Here is a 14580-nt window from a genome sequence, read left to right as displayed (position 1 = left end):
CTCTGCATCTACGGAAGAGAGGCCGAGCGCTGGAATGCGGTCAAGTGCCATACCAATGGGTAGGCCGGCCGGACAAATTAGAGAAAATTCCCTTTATACCATTGCAACTTATACATTTGCCTTATGTGTTATCTAAAATTAAAAACATAGAAAACCTAGAAAAATTAAAAATTCCCTTTATTTTCTAATTATTTACCATTTTTCCATAATTAAAAATATAGAAAACCTATTAAAACATTATTCTAGATTTTCTAAATTTTTCTCATAATTAAAATATTTATTTTATCATTGAAAAACATATATATATATATAAGATTAATAGAATTAAAAACATTTCATTTTATTTATTTCACCAAAGGAATCATTTTTAAAACCTTTATCTAAATTATTAAAGAATTTACATATTTTTTATATTAAAGAAAACCTATTTTCTGGATTAAACAATTGCTGGGGGGGTTTTTGCAAATCTAAATTACTGTTGGGGGGGTTTTTGCAACAAAATGACTTATGGGGGTGAATCTCAAAAATGGAGTGACTTATGGGGGGGTTTGTGCATTTTTCCCATTATATAAATACTAAGTCAAATCTTGCGCATCCGCTTATTAAAGACTTATCACCCAATATTTTTCATAATCATATTGCCGACATAGAGTTATTGAAAAGCCTATGATTCTGAATAATAAGGCTATAAAGCAAATCAACTCCCATTAAACGTAGTGCATATCCATTTCGAGATGGAATAGTACACTATAGTTACTGAGATTTTAATGACGCTTTATTGACCGTTGTAACACATTATCTTGATGTGTTATTTATTGAGAAATGAGCTTATGATGTTAGCCTTACAGCCTTACGATTAAAGAAAAGAATGCTAGTTACAATCTCGACAGATAACTAAAGTCCGAGACTTAAGAGAGCTACTCACGCTCCACAATCGGAGGCACAACCAACACATAATTGTAATCCTAAATTGAACAACGCTATATAAATATAAAGGAGTCAGCGTTTTACGGATCTAGCTATCCCGTAAGGTACTCAAAACCCTAACAAACTCTAATCCTGATCCTAAGCGATGCTGGATCGTCTTGAAAGCCGCGGCTACTACTTCATCGTCACCACTGCACCAACACCACCACCACCACCTACATCACCGGGTTGCATGGCACTGTGCTTCCCCGAGTCGAGAGGAGGAAACCTTGGTGTCGCCTCAAGCGTAGCTCACAGTCTGTTCCAATATCTCCAATCACACTCCGAATATTTTGGTGAACCACTCGAGTACGAGGCAAACGTGCATGTCACTTCCTATCAGTAACACACACTATACGACGGACAACTTGCTTTCACAACGAGATCGGCACAGCCGTGCTTACACCGCCCGCGAGTGGTGGCGCTCGCGGTCGTGCTGCCCATGCCCGGCGCCGCCTCTCGTACCGCCTCCGGTCCCTGCACTCCACGGCTTCCTCCGTCCCGCGCAGCCGGCTTGGCCCGTCCCAGTGCAGCGCCGTGGCCACAGCCTTGCCGTGCCGGTGCTTGTGCCCCGCTTCCCTGTGCTGCACGCCGAGCGCCCGGTCGTGCCTGTGCCGGTGGCCTTCCGCCGCTGTGTCGGGCTGCTGCCCGCCGTGCCTGTGGAGGACGTGGTGGTGGTGGTGGATCGGCCCGCTCCTGCGCCTCTGGTGCGCGTGGTGCCTGTGGGGGTGGTCGCCGTGGCGGTGAGAGTGCCGGTGGTGGCCTTTCTTGTGCCGCGGGTGCGCGCGGTCGTGCGGCTCCGGCCCGAACAGGTCCTCCCACCAGTCGTACAGGGGATCGAAGAATCCTTTCTGATGCAGAAGCCACAAAAGCACTGCAACTGCAAGCCAAAGGTGGACCGTTTGTCATGTCCAGGTGCAAAATTCGCCTTAAGCTTTTGACGTCTCGTGACAATGGAATGATCAAAGATGTACTTACCTGCGGGTATTATGGAAAGTGCCAGGCCAAACATTACAAGCCAGCCGATGCATATGTACTGAATATGGCAACTCAAGTCGAAAAAGCTCGAACATTTGGTCCTGCTCCCAGATGATAGGGTCAGGGTCAGAAAATGCAACAACATATATGCTGTTCACGGAACTGAGCAGAGCCAACAAAAAACGTGTCTGATCTAATATGCAAACCGGATGGCATTGAACGTACCTGCACAGTCTGCCGGTAAAGAAATCGATCACACTATCCCAGAGCGTGCGCCAAAAGGCTTTGACGGCTTCAAAGAAACCCCTGATGCCACCCTTATTGTGGTCATTCGATGAACTGATCTACAGAGCTTTGACAGCAACAAGTAAGCATGTATTACCACGGAGCATGGGCAAACACCCATATCCTTGTCACGGTAAAAAAAAGGCATCGGTATTGTTGTGGCAAGAATGAACGGATTGAATTGTTCAGGGCACTCTGAAGATTTCTCAATGAAGGGGAAAAAAAGTGTGGCTGAGCTGCTTATTCATACATAATAATTATGCTCCACGAAGATGTACGACATGATATCATCAAAGCAATTCAAGAAATGGATCAGAGAGATTTCTTCTTCTTTTAGGCAAAGGAGCATAGAAATTGACATTCAAGACTGTTTGCAAATTTGAATTAGTGTACTTTTCTGAGGTTACTCTAACAGAAACAAAGCTAATGAATTCCAGAAGAATCATTAAGCAAGCACAAACTTTTCAGAACCTGTGTTCCATTATCAAGAACTGTGGCTGTAGTAGAGAATTGGCATTCTGCTCTGTCAAGTTCACTAAAATCTGATGCCTTCAGAATAGCTGAAATGGAGCATAGGAATGTCGTGTTAATTCCTAACAAGGAAACATTGACAGCACAACTGATGTTAAGATCTACTACTATTTCTAGCCCACCTGCACATCGATATTTTGCTGCTTGATCTGTTGATGGACGCAAATAAAATGATCATACAATCACTTCATCAGGATTCATGATAAATAACTGCTCCTGAAAGAGACATTGAGCAAACTTCAGGAGAATGAAAAGATATAAAAGGTCCAGAATAGCCAGGAAGCTTATTGATTATATCGCCAGGAAGCTTATTGATTATATCGAATGACATTCTACATTTACTTGATTAGACTAATGACATGTCGAAGAACTTTTCAAGCAAGGAACATGTACAGGTCTGGCAACCAAGAATACATACAGAAGCACCAAATATGTAGATGATAGTAAAAATTACCTCCACGTAATTGATGCCACTTAAGCAGTCGAACTACAAAAGGAGCAAACCACTGGTTAAATTTCAAGAAAATCGAAGTCAATGTTTGCAGATAAGCTCGTCTACTACTTTGACCTCGTACTACATAGAAGACACGAAAGTTTCACACTCAGCAAGGGTAGAACTAGGATCTTGACACCATTAAACCATAAAAAGAACAAAAAGCACTGATAGGATGCAAGGATAATATTGCAAAATTATTAGGCCCTTAATATTATTTTTTGCGGAAATGGCAGGAGTTCTGCCTTAATTATTAGATAGAGGAAAGAGTTTGAAAAATCAACAAGAAGCAAAGAAAGAAAGCCACTGGAGGCGCCGCCCACTACAAGACTGATGGGGGCCTCATAAACGAAAGCACTGAAAGTGCACTGAACCACAGTGGCACTCGAAGGCCCAACGCTGGACATCTAAGTAAACAAAGGTGCAAATTCCGTGACTAGATCCATACCGTCAAGCTATACGAAGCCTCCAGTTTACCAATATTCTTAGCTGTGACTTTTGCAGTACCAACTTGACTTAAGGCTTCAAGTGTAGGAACGTTAATGCTAATTATCTTCCCAGGACTCCTGATAAGAAAGTGCAACAGATTAGAACACGATCCTAATTTGATAAAGAACGTCAAAATGTACATGTACTCTGTAGCAGGACTTGAGATGAAACAAGAGTAGCAATGTTTGTTTCCCTATTATTTGTCAAACATGACATACATTTAAAGAACCAGTCATTATTTGGAATAGTATCTGGTTTTTAAAGTAGGGCTGTGGTAGTGTGGTCTAGCAATATTAACCCAGCTGTAATTGTTAATCAAAATGCATAAGTATCATTACTACCTCTGATAGACGTATTCTATATCATCAGCACTCAGTTCTACCAGCAAATTGGTATTAAGAACTTCTGTGATTCCCACAGAAAAAGTATGAACACATTCATTCTGTAAGGGGTGTCAAAAGCTTTATCCAACTTTGGCAAATGAGTATAAGAGAAGGGAAGCAACTGATGAAAATATAACTGGATGTTGGTCGATCCTTTGAAACCTTCCATCCACAACATATTGGGGCTGTTGGTTCCTGCTTATCCGATTTTTGTCAGCCTGAAACAAATGGTGAGTCTTTCAAGACCGAGCATATAATGATTTAATAAGAAGAAACTTCGCACTTATGCTCTTATGATGATGTCACTGGCACAAAAACTAAATGCAAGGAGTACTTTAGTATAAAATTACTGATAGAAACAGTTTGAAATTTAGAATATCACTCAGGATGCCAAAAGAAAAAGAGAAACTCAGTGTGGTCCATTTGCCACATTGAATTTGCCATAACCAGTGGTGGCCAATATATGTAGAATTTCTGTTTTGTACTCTTCTATAGGATCAATACAACAGAATTTCTCATCCTGGTGCAAAAAAAAGGAGCGTTGAAAAGGTCTGGTTGTAGTTGTATAATTACCTCCCAAAAGTTCCAAAGCTGGTTGTACAAGCAGCTCCAAAATGGTGATGAACAAAAGTTAGGTTGGTTTTGGAAAGCCTCGTAACCAACACCGATCTTGTTGCATTCAAGACCGTCTAATGTAAAACGAACTCTCTCCAACAGCATCCACCTGGAATATTCATTCCCAAGGACCTCCGGCTGACCACTACCACCACCCTTCAACATAACACGTTAAAAGAATGTTTAATGTCACATAATAGAACATGCAAATGTATTGATAGTGTCAAGGCACCTATCATAACATGATGATGTACCTTCCGCGGAGTCACAAGATAGAAGTCTTCAAATGATGGAATACTTGTATAACCAACAAAGTCGCCAACAAGATTTACTCTCAGAAAGTTATCTCCAGAAACAACGGTTCTATTATCTGGACTAACAACAACCTCCTGCAGTATAATTGGTAAAAAATATGAAACACTTCTAAAGTGAGTGGCATACCAGAAATCTAGCATAACACAGTTGCAAATAAGAGTAGGAAAAAGAAAGCCCTCCAAACAAACTTTGGTTTCATAAATAAACATAAATGTTCAAAATCTTAGTTTCTAAAAAGGAAAACCATCTCAACCATCAACAAAATAAATAACGGTATAGTACACCGAGCCTACCAAATTTCCTTTGAGTCCAGATCATGGGTATGTTTGCTTAAGAGCACAAGAATTAGCATGACCAATTCATTTGATAATTTATTCAAGAGTCCTCAACTGCTACTAGTTGGAAGACCTATTGCAAAATTTCAAATCATACCGATACAGAAGAGCCTTTCTTCACTTGTACTCTGATGCTGAACCCAAGAGACCTTGTCCCAATTCCAAAAACATGGAACCTGTTCATAAGAAAATAAAGTAATAGATATACACATATTTACTCACATTGGACCAGAACAAATAATCAAGGAAACCCTGGGAAGTTGTGAAGAGTATATAAGTTTAAAATGAGAAAGTATTTCCCTGCATCAAAAGAGGTAAACAGGTCTTGAAATATGAAGGGGCCTACTTCCATGATGGTAGCATGGGGAAAATGAATAAGATAATATCTGATTAGCATAATATATTATACATTGTGTAATGAAGAATGTTAGCCTCTAGTCAAGTTCGGACAATTTACCAAATGACATAGACAAGTCCAAAAAGTCATAGCCAAGACATTAACATTTTATTTTGGTAAACTCAGTGGACACAGTCAAGGAATTATTCAGTTAATCGTTACAATATAATAAAGAACGAAAGTACATACAAATAATGCCGTACCAATCACTTGGAAATCGTAGACAATGAGCCGTATTAGCTTTTCCTTTGACCATTTTATCAACTACAAAATAGATGAGTGTAAAAGATGTGTCATGTAGTGTACTGAAAAAGCACGAGCATGCACAAACATTTCCGAACTTACAAAAGGTTCCACAAGATGAAGGTACACGGTGTTGAGGCCCACATGGACAGCAAACAGGCTAGTGCAGGCCAACATAGAGGAAAAAGTGAGCATCATGAGGAGATTTCAAATTATATCCAGATGTCAAAATAATAACACAAACCAATCAAGATTACAGAATATGCAGGTAAATCTACTACATAAGCATGTCATGATATATGCCTATGTTTTAGTACATAACAGCATATCTCCCATGCTTGCTGTGGGCCGTTGAAATGATGCTTACTACCAACAACAATTCTAGACTATTTATGATTTCTAAAGGGTGCCATAGATACGTGTCTTTTCAGGAAAGGATGCCTGATGTATACATTTTAACTAACTTGTAGCATTTCAACCAAAGTGTGGCTAACTAGAACATCTATTAAGTATTTATGATCTGAAGGTTAACATTTGATTTGAGTTTGATCCAAGGGCTGGTGTTTTTTTAGGTGATATGGCATAGTGTGATGCTAAAATTAGGAGTCAATTTTAGAGAAAAGAAGGTATACTCGACCATGCAGAATAGAAGGTATAATATTATCATATATCTAGATACTGAGATAATAAGAATTATATAGGAAAATTGTTTCTCACCTCTGAGTGCTCGATTATATGACCATTCACATCCCATAGCCTAACCATAATCATGGAAAAAGCATTATTGGTATATATACAACTTTGAATATGTTAAATAAATTCTGAAGTCCACCGAAAGAGTCATAGATATGACCCAGTATAAGGATCTACTAAAAGGCCTACAAAAAATTCTTTACAAAAGTGACCACGATTGTTTGTAGTTACTAACAGGTATACTTCCCAAAGATAATGTGTTGCACTCCTAAAGTTTATAAGCTACATAAATGTACTGCAGAGTGAGATCCATACTACTATAACCTACTCATGTCCAAGAATGTTATGACATGGATCACACACTTTTTACAGTTCATGAAATTGTGCTAAAAATGAAAAGAAAGTGATTGTGAAGATCTACTAACTGGAAAAACAATGATGATGTATCAACTTAAATCACGAAATATCTTACCTTTCACAAGATTTAACAACGTCAGCACCGGCATCTGGCTCACACTTGCGTGTCTTGAGAAACTGTTCCTCAGGTTTGTAAGCAACATCCTGAAGATACAAACAAAGAAGGGCTTGAATTACACTATGAATTATACTGATTTGACAAAGTAAAAACTTTACAACAATCTGAACCAAAACCGTGGAGCAAATGCACATGAAAATTTCGCAAACAAAAGAGACTGTCATCACAATTCACAACTCAAGGCACAAAACCACCTCGGTTTCCTGAAACCAGGCATCAAGTGATATCAAAGCATATTGAATGGTATTCGAAAACTTATGTAGCTTGGGAACATTTCAGAAATCCTATAATCTCATTTCCAAACCTGGTACCATGTGAAGTCTCCCTAAGGTGAGCCAATTCAAAAACCTTGATCATGACTTTTGTTGAACCCACACTTCAACAATAGAGGCACAATAATGGAACAGCCATAGATTCAGGGCATCACTAAAAGCTTGGAAATAGTATGTTCGGATCGAATACCACAACTAAAAAAAATAAGGCCAATTCCCCTGAACCAAAACCTATCTACACACAAAATTGTGCACATCCAAACCCAACATTGTAGAGGCACAAAGGATGGATTAAATCAATAAATGTATCAAAGCGCGCATACAGTGTGCATCAACTTTGTCACTAGAAATACACCTGCTAGAGAGCAGTAAAAACTTTACCCTGACGTAGGTGAGGGCGTAGAGCGCGTACGCGGCAGACTTGTTGATGGTAATGACGGGGGGATCCCGTATGGTCTGCGTCGCCTGGGTGTCATTCTCCTCCACCTCCACCACCTGGGCCACCAGCGACGCCTCGCCGCCGCTCTGGAACCCCACCCAACACACGCACACCGCCAGCGTCGCGACGGTCAATCAGAACGAGCAGCTCGGAACGTAGTGGAAATGTCGGGTGGGCGGGAGGGAGCAGAGGCGCTTACGGAGCCGCTGGGGACGGCCATGTTGAGGACGATCTTACGGTCGCAGGAGAGGCGGCCACCGGCGCCCGAGTCGCGGGCGCAGCGCTCGAGGCGGGACTTGGAGAGGATCTCCACGCCGCCGCCGCCGCCGGCCACGAGGAGCGGTCGCAGGAGAGGCGGCCACCGGCGCCCGAGTCGCGGGCGCAGCGCTCGAGGCGGGACTTGGAGAGGATCTCCACGCCGCCGCCGCCGCCGGCCACGAGGAGCGCGAGCAGGACGGGGATGACGGCGACGAGAGGGGGGCGGGGAGGAGACACAGCGGTTGCCGTTGCCGCCACCGGAGAAGCGGAGCGTGAGGAGTGGAGAGCTTCAAAAAAATCGGAAGAAGAGACGCCGTCCGTGGGGATCGAACCCACGACCACGTGGTTAAAAGCCACGCGCTCTACCACTGAGCTAGGACGGCTTGCGTGGACATCGCTAAACGTTTTTCCAATATAAACAATGGACTACAGCTGTGGTTTCCGGTTGGAAGGATTTTAGCCCAGTTCAGTTTACTGATCAACGAAAAAATAAAGACAGAACAATCTGGCATTCTAAACAGCAGATCGGAAACGGTATAACGCTCAAGTTATAAACATACAACGCCCGACAAGTAGTTTACAGAAACCAGGAAACCCCAATCCAGTAAAGAACAAAGAACTTGTCCATATCTACAGACATACAGGCATAAAAAATGGTCTTCTGAATCTGAACGCTACATATTTCGCCGAAAGTTTAACAGAAAATTAAGGTGCCTAGGAGTTGCAGTTCCACTTCGATGTTGGCACGCAGTTCAGGTAGCGGCACCAGTGGCAGCCATCGCTCCCATTCTTTCCCTTGAAGAGCATCACCAGCGAAATCACAAACCTGCACCATGAGTCCTTTGATATCAGTTCCATTCAAAGCTAGCATAAAAACAAGTACTAGCTAAGTAGCTCAGCTAAAAGGTGCTCGGCATTAGTCCAGAATCACGCATATTTTGCACTAACATTTCCGCAACATGCTTAAACACATAAAACCATGACAACAACAAATATATACCGAACCACATTCTGACGGATTCACTTACCCGACCAAAAGCAAGACTAGCGCCACAACCCACAAAACATATTGGTATGCTTTGTACTTGGGAGGTTGGCTGGTTTGTGGTAACTCACGGTGTTCCATCCAACCAAACTGAGGCCTCGCCAACAAAATAAAACCCAAAAGGAAACCCGTCGCGAATCCACCAATATGAGCAAAGTTATCGACGTGAGGTAGTATCCCGATAGCCAAGTTGAGTGCAATAATAAACAGGAGAGTTATTATGGCTGCTGCCTGCAAGAGCAATTTAAGTCGATAAGCAAAACGATTATCAAACAGCTGAATAGAATAAAATGTATGCTTATAGATCTCTTTTGATGACCTTGTTGGAATAAATAGTCCAGTTCATGAGTAGCTCAGAAAGCATGGATCCTAGCAGGCCAAATAAAGGTCCAGAAGCACCAACAGAGATGTAGTTATTCCGTAGGAAGAGCGCAGACAACACGCTACCGCCAAAACCAGATAGTAGGTATATGGCACCAATGCGAACTTGCAGGCAAGAAAACCAGTCTCAGTATAAAATAATTACGTGTAAGAAATACAGATATGGGAGCATTTGATTGTAAATTTTTTGGTTGGTCTACATTGGAATACTAAGAAGAGAATTTACAAAAATCTTTCAAATAAATTCTCAACAGATAAGAAAACCATATCCTAGAAGTTACAACTACAATAATTCAGTACTGTCATAAGCTTACCAAACCCAAATTGCTGTTCAAGTCGGATTCCAATAAACAACAAACTTAGCATGTTCACGACCAAATGGATTAGGCCAACATGGAGCCAGATACAACTAATAAGGCGCCACCCTTGGTGTTGATGAACAATTTTGTTCCAGTCAAGAGCTCCCATTTTCTCCAAACTGGCAAACAAAAAAAAAACTACTGTTAATACAATCATGGCATAGATCCTTCACTATCATACAGAGGAAGTATAATCTAGACGACATTCACGACGAAAAAATGTATGTGGCCATGGAGCTACAATCCTAGGACATAAGTTACAGTTAAAATAAGCTGGCATGCAAATACGGTCAAACAGGTAACTCCAGAATGTGTTATTATCTTAGCTTGTTCTGCAAAGGCCAGAGGTAAAACAAACGCTTACACAAGTCAAAGCAGTTCCCATGATTCAATGTAGAATAGAATCTCTACTGTATAAAACACAAGTTGGTTTCACCGTCACATCTTCTCCTGCTCTTCTCACATCTAATAAAAACCTCTAAAATTTGAATAATTTACCTATTTTTGCCATCCACCCTCGTCCTCGAGCCTCCCCGCCTCGTTACCTACTACGTATATGGGACCCATTTTACTAATGAAAATAAATGAAGAAATTTGTATTCGTTGGGCGGTGCTTGCATGGCGCGTCCATATCTCCATACTTTAAGTTTGTGCTTGATGTCCAATGTTTATATTTTCGTTGCGATCAGGCACTTAGCTAGTATGAAAGATAATATATCGCTATAATACAGAATCCTACGCCTTGAACATAACCTTGTCACCCGGTTACCACCTATATTCCAACAGAAGTGCCAAAGCTAACAGTATCCATCAAGAACATCGTTGCTCACAGCCTCTGTGATTTTGGTACTGAAGAACTGCGAGTAGATGAAATCTAAGCTATTTTCAGTGTGTGGAGATAGACCCTTGGATATAGACGAACTGCTGGGTAATTATGGAGCAGATTGGACAAATAAATTGAAATTGCAGGCTTTTAGATCAGTTCAAGCTAGTCGCGACAGAGATCTGAACTGTCACCGTCACATCAAAAACTCCCTGCTCGGAGTTTAAAAGTGAAAAGGACTTAAGGAAAAAGCGATTAAAGTATAGAAGCAAAAGATCGTGACTTGATTCTCCCGGAGCACAAGCTTCGAACAGCAGCAGAAATGCTCGGAGATTTCCTCCCCCTAGACCTCGGACCAACAAAATCACCAGCTCTTACTACAACGTGCGAGTTGTAAACCCTCAAAACCACCCAACAATCCAGCTTTTGCTCAAAAATTAACTACGAACGTGGTAAAAATCACGACTTTCTGCTACTAGTATCATCCCCATCAAACCGCAAGATCCCAAACAAAACATAAATCATCGAAATTCGCCAGTCTCCCCTCCCAAATCCACCTCAAGCACACCAAGAATACCACAATTCGAGTAGTATTTGGCACGACAGCACGACTCAGCAAAAGAAAGCTTAGCATGTACAGCGACATCATACGTTGAGGACGACGGCCCGAGGAGCGGGTTCTCTCGAAGCGGCTGGAACGAGAAGCGGCGCAGGAACCCGGCGACGCACCCGTCGCCGACCGTGCTCCCGTGCTTGGGGCAGTTGTTCTCGTACATCTCCACGACGAACACCGCGATGCAGGCGACGATCACGGTGGGCACGAGCCACGGCCACCACTTCCTCTCCCCCGGCCCCTCGTATCCGCCGTAACCGTACCCGTACCCTCCCCCCGCCGCCGCCGCCACGCGGCCCTTCCCGTCGCCGTTGCTCGCCATGGGTTCCTCCTCTTGTCTGCTTCCTCCTTTCGGCCTGCTTCAGTGGAGTAGAAGCCAAGGGGAAGCTGAAGTGGTGGCTGTTGCCTCTCGCTGCCGCTTCGGGTGTCGCTTGGAAGCGAGGAGAAGAGCCGAGGAGGGGAGAGATGAAATGGTGTGGGTGCAGCTGGGGACACGCGACAGCGACCGTCAGGGCCCGCGGTGGGTGGGGCGCCGTCAGGCTGGCGCGCGGGGTCCGTGGGGCCCCGGGACCACCGGGCGGTGAGGCGTTGCTGTCCGCGGCCGGAGCGGTTCGGGTTTACTTGGGGGAGCGGGTGGGGAGGGGTGGATTAGCTGCTCCGCGTGAGGAAGAGAGCCGAGAACGGCAGCTCCGCTCGCTGATGGAAGGATCAGGCCGCGCGCGGGGCGGGGATAAATTCCGTTTCGATACGTTTTTTTATTTTCTTATCTGTTTTTATTCTGTTTTCGAGAGGAAATGTAAAAATGAAAACGGTTATAGGGTTTTTTTTTGAACCGTTTTCGGATTTTTCGTTTTTAATTTAGAATCTTCTATTTTTCTAATTGAGATCAAATTTCACAAATCATAATACAGCCTACATGCTAAGTTCGGCCGGCCAGTCTAAACATAGCTCTTATCCTAAAGTTCAACTAGATCTAAGTGGTCCAGGCTTAGTCGGCTACTGACCTACTGATGTTTTTCAAGCTCTTACGCCATCTCCAATCTTAGTATTTGTATGATTGTATGTTATGTCGAATACTCGAGTTACTTTTTCAGTTGATATTTATGTTATTATGTGGTTCATCTATATATGATTTTTTTTTTATTAGTATGAATTAATTATGTGTCGGGCTGATGCTTAAAGTCATTGTTTTACAAATCGGTATTCTTATTTTAAATTATCGGTTCCTGACTGATACTAGCATATTTATATTCGGATTGGTTCATTTTTGATATTTCGATATTCTTAGTTCATACTCGTTTTCGGTTTTTCGTTTTCGATTACGTTTTCAAAAGAAAATATAAAAATAAAAACGGTTAACAGTTTTTCCGAACGTTTCCGTTGTTTTCATCCCTGACGTGACGAGGAGGCGCGGAGCGCGTGGAGACCGAGGTGGAGACGCAGGTGCCGCGTCTCGGCACGGCACCGCATCGTGATGAGGTGGGCGAGAGCGCGTTGAGGTGGTGAGTTGTTGCCGGGCCAGTTGTCGCTCGTACGTACGCCTCTCGCGGCTGTCACCGTCGGCTTCCGTTCCTTTCTCTGGTGAGGTACGGCACGAGACCGAGTAAAACGGTGCTCCGGGGCCGTACTCGTACAGCTCTGGGAGGAGAGAACGGCTCTCGTACTTCTACACTCCATGGAGCAGACGGGAACTAGTGTCAACGCAACGGATCTGGAACGTGGTAGAATGTTTAAATTTTGACTTTTTTAACATATTCTATAAATAGATTTATGCAAAAATAATTTTTTTAAACTAATCCTTTTATACAACGTCATGATATTTAACATCGTGGTTAAAAATAGCATAACACCGTGACATTTAATGTTGTGGTAGAGACCTTATATTTTAGATTCGAAAGATCGTATACGGTAGCTAACACGACATCAATTTTTACGACACAGTATTATTCAACCGCAATATCAAATGTTATAGTGCTGTAAAAAAGATCTATTTTTAACATTATTTCTATATAGATCTATACTTAGAATAAAAGTTAAAAAAAAGGCTAAAATCGAAAAATTCGGCCGACCGCGATATAACTGTGGAGATCAGCTTTTCGTGGTAATCTGGTAGATGGTTTCATGTCGTCCTGCGTTGCATTTACGCGCACGGCGTGATGGCTCGAGGCCGTCGGCCCTGAGCGCCACCGCACGCAACGAAAGCTTGCATGCAGCCACGCACCGACGCCGTAGCTAGGCACGTGCTGTTGTATTTACTTGGAAATTTTAATATTCCTTTATGGGCTCATTGTGCTTTGTCCGGCGGGCTTTCTTCCTCCATTTGGGCCGAGATCTGTGAATGGCCTGCTAAAAGGGAGCTGGCTAGGGCTTCTAGCTCATTCGGCATCCCTGGAAGTTGGGGGCGCACGATGGAGAGAGCTGGCGGCTGCTCGGAGTGGCGGCGGAAGGGCGCAACTGCCTCCGGTTCCTTCGGGAACGAGGGCTGGAAGGCTCCATGGCTGTCGCTACTTTAAAGAGGCGCTGAACTCCTCTGCGCAGATGAGGTTTTTCCCCCTCCATACCCTGTTCTCTCTCACTGGTTCACCTCTTTGGTCCTGGGAATCATCTCCCGAGCACAATCCGAGTGAAGCTTGGATTAAGTGTTGATGATAGTGATACAGGAAGGAATTGGTGAGTGAGTTCCTTGTCTTGGTGCTCTCTGGTGCTGCGACTGTCAAGGCTCGTCCGCACGCGCCGTCTGCGGTGCGGTGAGGATTTGTACCTCCGTCTTCCACGTCGGCGTCTACGTCGGCGAATTGGATTTCTGGGGCAGCGGCTCCCTCGCCGTGCTTATCCTCTGTGACCGATTTGATTGCATCGTTCTCCCTGTGAGTTTTCTCTCAGATCTGAACTGTTGGATGCTTATATAAACCATGCTCTGTGATGATTTAATTAGATGAGATTAAATTAGAATGTTGAGTACAATAGATGTATTTTTGAAGCTCTGCTTAAATCATATGCAGTGACCTGTTTTTGAGTTTGATTGTCAAGATTATTATCTGTCTTTAGATCTTGATTTGTTCAATTATTGTCACTGTCTTGATAGATACACTTGGGCAGGAACATCCTAGTATGTTCTATTCTGTGATATGA

At 43.0% G+C, this 14580-nt stretch overlaps 1 protein-coding gene, 1 non-coding gene and 1 pseudogene across 2 annotated transcripts; all 3 read right to left on the bottom strand.

Moving 5' to 3' along the window:
- Positions 1-1255: 1255 nt before the first annotated feature.
- On the bottom strand, positions 1256-8603 carry LOC133902543 (protein HAPLESS 2-A-like; annotated as a pseudogene).
- TRNAK-UUU (transfer RNA lysine (anticodon UUU)) lies at positions 8539-8610 on the bottom strand. Its single transcript has one exon. It is a non-coding gene; the product is annotated as a tRNA-Lys (tRNA).
- A 145-nt stretch (positions 8611-8755) lies between these two features.
- LOC133902544 (RHOMBOID-like protein 2) lies at positions 8756-12023 on the bottom strand. The gene is made up of 5 exons (XM_062344158.1): positions 11487-12023; positions 9968-10131; positions 9592-9758; positions 9256-9503; positions 8756-9053 (listed from the first exon to the last, which is right to left on the bottom strand). Exons 1-5 carry the CDS (start codon positions 11768-11770, stop codon positions 8942-8944), a joined length of 975 nt encoding a protein of 324 aa, XP_062200142.1. The 5' UTR covers positions 11771-12023; the 3' UTR covers positions 8756-8941.
- Positions 12024-14580: the final 2557 nt, after the last annotated feature.

This window comes from Phragmites australis, chromosome 20 (assembly GCF_958298935.1).
Source record: "Phragmites australis chromosome 20, lpPhrAust1.1, whole genome shotgun sequence".
NCBI lineage: Eukaryota > Viridiplantae > Streptophyta > Magnoliopsida > Poales > Poaceae > Phragmites > Phragmites australis.
This window is presented reverse-complemented; position numbering and strand designations above follow the sequence as displayed.

Bases quoted from the DNA above. Each gene is read 5' to 3' on its own strand.
- LOC133902544 (XM_062344158.1), bottom strand. From the start codon at position 11,770: ATGGCGAGCAACGGCGACGGGAAGGGCCGCGTGGCGGCGGCGGCGGGG. The intron at 10,132-11,486 runs GTATGATGTCGC...TTTGTTTGCCAG, and splicing joins CTCGGGCCGTCGTCCTCAAC to TTTGGAGAAAATGGGAGCTC. The intron at 9,054-9,255 runs GTAAGTGAATCC...CTCATGGTGCAG, and splicing joins CTAGTCTTGCTTTTGGTCGG to GTTTGTGATTTCGCTGGTGA.